This window comes from Nestor notabilis, unplaced genomic scaffold (genome assembly GCF_000696875.1).
Source record: "Nestor notabilis isolate BGI_N333 unplaced genomic scaffold, ASM69687v1 scaffold24669, whole genome shotgun sequence".
Taxonomy (NCBI): domain Eukaryota; kingdom Metazoa; phylum Chordata; class Aves; order Psittaciformes; family Psittacidae; genus Nestor; species Nestor notabilis.
In genome coordinates this window covers 3,043-6,773 of record NW_009942707.1, presented here as the reverse complement: position 1 = coordinate 6,773, position 3,731 = coordinate 3,043, and the positions used below count along the sequence as shown (strand labels likewise).

Sequence of the window (3,731 nt, the reverse complement as noted above, 5' to 3'; positions counted from 1 at the left end):
AAGCCCCTGTGTCCAACCTGGCCTTGAGGATGGGGCAGCCACAGCTTCTCTGGGCACCCTGTGCCAGCGCCTCAGCACCCTCAGAGCTCATCTCAGTCTCCCCTCTGGCAGGTTCAAGCCATTCCCCTTGTCCTGTCCCTCCCACATCCCTCTGGGCCAGGATCCTCAGCACTGCCTGCACCGTGTCCACATCAGGGGCCACCCCAGGTGGGACTCACTGCTCCATGTGCTTACAAGGATGCTCCAATGGCAATTTGCAGGGAACGGGGTGTGGGAAGCTCGGAAGAGACTCAGGAGTGATTCCCTGGTCTCTCCACAATGTGCTTTGGTGGGATCAGATGTCCTGAAGTCATTCCTGACAGTTGCCTGTTGAATGTGTACGGATTTTGGTGGCACTCTCTCCTGGAAGCCCCTTAGACCCTGTTTGCTGTGTTGCCTCCTGCTCTAAAGCTTTTCCTGTGCTTTTCCTTCACTACAGGGCTTTGTGTTGCCATCCAAGAGGACAAAGAGGATCCCAGCAGTGGGGCCCCTGGACTGCAGTGAGTAAACCAGACCTGTAGGTCCCCTTCCTTCACCCGAGTGGTGGCCCCAGCCTGTCTCTTGGAGGTGGTGGCTGAGAGGAGCAGGGGAGGTGGGATGCCCACATGGTGCCATGAGGGTGCTCTGGGGCAATATTGGTTTTCACTTAATTCCTTCATTCATCCTCTCCTTAAAGCTTCTTGGCAAATACGAGCAGAGGATGGGAGGGGAAAAGACCCTCCAAAGCCCTGGGAAACCATCCCAGACACATTCCCACCATCCCGAAGTGAAGGCACCACGGTGGGGCTAGGGAAGCCTGGGCAGCTGCATTCCATAGGTGCTGTGCTGGGGTGCACAAACCCCAAAGGGTCTTCACCCCGTTGTAAAGCTGAGACAGGTCGAGCCCCAGGGCCCTGCTCACCTCGTCCAAGATGCGGTTTTTAGCCCGGGTGATGGCAGAGTTGAGGGCATTGATCCACGACTCCTTCTCTTCTGGACTCACAGCCAGGAAGATCAGACTCGGTGCCTACAAAAGAGGGAGCTGAGGTGGGTGCTGGTGACTCAACGCCTGCAGAGATGCTTTCACACTGTCCCTGCCCACAGAAAGGCCACATGGAGCCGGCCTGGGTGGGAAGGGCAGGGCAGAACTGAGCCTCCATCCAGGCCATGCTGCGTGTGGGCTCTCTGCTCCCGGGCAGCCCTTTGCCGAGCAGAGCATGGTTCCTCCAGGCACCCAAAGCTCTGCATCACGCTCAGCTTCCCCGTGGCTGCGGTTCCTCCTGCCCCCTCTCTGCCTTCCCACACACCAGCCTGGATCTTGGCCTCCTCAAACGATGATGCAGCTTCTCTGGGCATCTGCTGCTCACATGAGCTTTAGCTGGTGGCACCTCAGGCTTTGACAGAGGCTGCTGGAGGAGCCCACAGTTGGGTTTTCCAGCCTCTCATCTGTCAGATGCACCCCAATATACAATCAGAACAGGTTGGGATGGAAGGGACCTTAAAGCTCATCCAGTTCCGACCCTGACGGGTGCTCAGCTAAACCACAGCAGGGAAATGGCTTTGCCTTTGCTGCTGGCACATGTGCCGATACCTTCCCTTCCCAAAGCCGGAATGCTCCCAGGCAAAGGGCTCCAGAGCTGAACACTGTGTTTACTCAGGACCCCAGAGGCTCTCCCAGCACAAACCCGCGGCTCAATCCATGTGTCCCCGGTGCTGTGAGCCCTGATGTGGGCTCAGGTTTGGGGCAGGTCACTGGGAGGCAGCTTGGCCTCCACCGAGAGCATCGTGCTGTGGCTGAGAGCAAAACGCACCGTGTTGCCAGGCTGCCTGGAGTGGGCGAGGGTGAACTTGCTGTGGTTCTTCTTGCTTCTGCTTTTGGACTTCCTGAGCTCTTCGCATTTCTCGTAATCGCTCAGGTCGAACATTTCCTGCATGGTCTTTTCGTCCTTCACCTGCAAAACAGCAAAGCCCAGATGAGAACCTCGGCGCTGGCACATGGAGCGGCTCGGGATGGGGGCAGGCTGGGTGCTGGCGCCTCCCGGCTCTTCCCTGGGCACCCAGACCCTGTGCCAAAGGCTGAGGACACGGATGCAGCGGTGGCACTGCTACTGGGCAGTGTCACACGTGCCTTTGGGGAGGAGGAGAGACACTTTCACCGCAGCAGATCTGAGCTTGCTGCAACGAGGGGGCACATTTAGGAGGACAACTGGAAAATCGCAGGCTCCCAGGTTTGCTGCAGATTCCTTTGGGACTTCACAGCCTTTCCCACCCCCAACGTTACTGGGGCAAGGAGCTGACCCGGAGGGGGATCCAACAGAGCACTGATGCTTGTGGACCCTCAGAATGAACAGGATTCCCCCGGCAGCAAGAGAGGACCCCGTGTGCCAGGAGGAGGGTCCTAGCGATGCTGGCAGGAGGTGGACTTTGATCCACATCCGTGCTTGTTGCTCCTCTGGAGGCAGCACACGAGAAACCATGAGGGTAAAGCTTAACACTTGCTGGTTTTAAGGTGGTGGCAGCTGATGGGGGTGAAGCATCCAGCCCTCGGGCAGAATTCCCCAGGGATTGCCCACGTCGTTGCCCACAATGCTCAGACCCCCCCAGACCTGGATTCATGGAAGCTTTCAAGGAGCATGTAGGGCTTGGCCTTCACTAACAGAAGCTCTTCTTGGTTGTCCTTTGGAGGGACACTGGGGGGCTGTTTGCAGCTCCCCAGGTCCATTCCCAAACACGTTCTGTGTTAGTGTGACAGGGGTGGATACCACAGAGCCTGAAAATAAAGCTGGGACACACACAGGGCCACAGAGGCTGCCTGTGGGAATTCCCCATGAGTTTTCCAATAGGATTTGCACAAAGATGCTGACTAAGATGCTGTAACCAGCTTTGGAGGCACAGAGAAACTGAGCAGCCAGCCTCGCACGGGCACTGCAGGTCCCCCTCCATCCTTTTGCCTTCTGTCCCCCCAGTTTATCTCCAAGAACTGGGAAGCAGCCACCACACACAGCTATTCCCAAAGGGCCAGGAGCTGCTTCGTGTGTAGAAATGTCCCTCACAGATGATATCTCTGGATCCTCCTCATCCATTCCTGATGGGCTTTGAGGCAGAGCTGCAGCTCAAGGAGAGGAGCTGCATCCCTCACGCATCCCAGCAGGACACCAGCCACGCAGCTCCCTGTGCTGGTGGGACATGGTGGTGCTGTCACATCCCAACACGAACCATGCTCCTCAGGCCCCTTCTCTCAAAGGGTTGTCACGTTATGTCCAGCCTTGCACCTCCTCGTGCTGCCCAAACTCTGCTTGCTCCGTCCCAAACCCCTCTGTGGTGCCATGACATGCTCTGCCCCATCCCCAGTGCTCCAGTGCTGCTTCCTGCCGCGGCCAAGCCGGTGCCACACACACACGTGATCCCTGCCTCATCCCAGTGGGATCTTAGGGAGCTCTGCAGGAATTCCTGTCCCTTGCTATGGTGGAAGTGCTCAGCCTGAGGAAGTGAAGCTCCCGCTGCACTGAGAGGGGACCAGGCTGCAGATGCTGTCCCCACACTCAGCTTTCCTGAGCCTGCAGGACCATGCTTCCACCCGGAGCCACAGTTTGACCTCAGGGACGTGCCACGCTCAGTGTCTAGTGATTTCTGCAGCTCTGCAGGAATTCCTGTCCCTTGCTATGGTGGAAGTGCTCAGCCTGAGGAAGTGAAGCTCCCGCTGCACTGAGAGG

General features: G+C 57.7%; 1 protein-coding gene across 1 annotated transcript in view; it reads right to left on the bottom strand.

The window, feature by feature from the left end:
* Positions 1-1,970, bottom strand: part of PLEKHO1 (pleckstrin homology domain containing, family O member 1) — a gene marked incomplete at both ends in the record, with an annotated part of 3,141 nt that extends 1,171 nt beyond the window's left edge. Inside the window, 2 exon segments of the mRNA XM_010021532.1 lie at positions 941-1,045; positions 1,830-1,970. Coding sequence (XP_010019834.1) covers positions 941-1,045; positions 1,830-1,970 — 246 coding nt within the window.
* Positions 1,971-3,731: the final 1,761 nt, after the last annotated feature.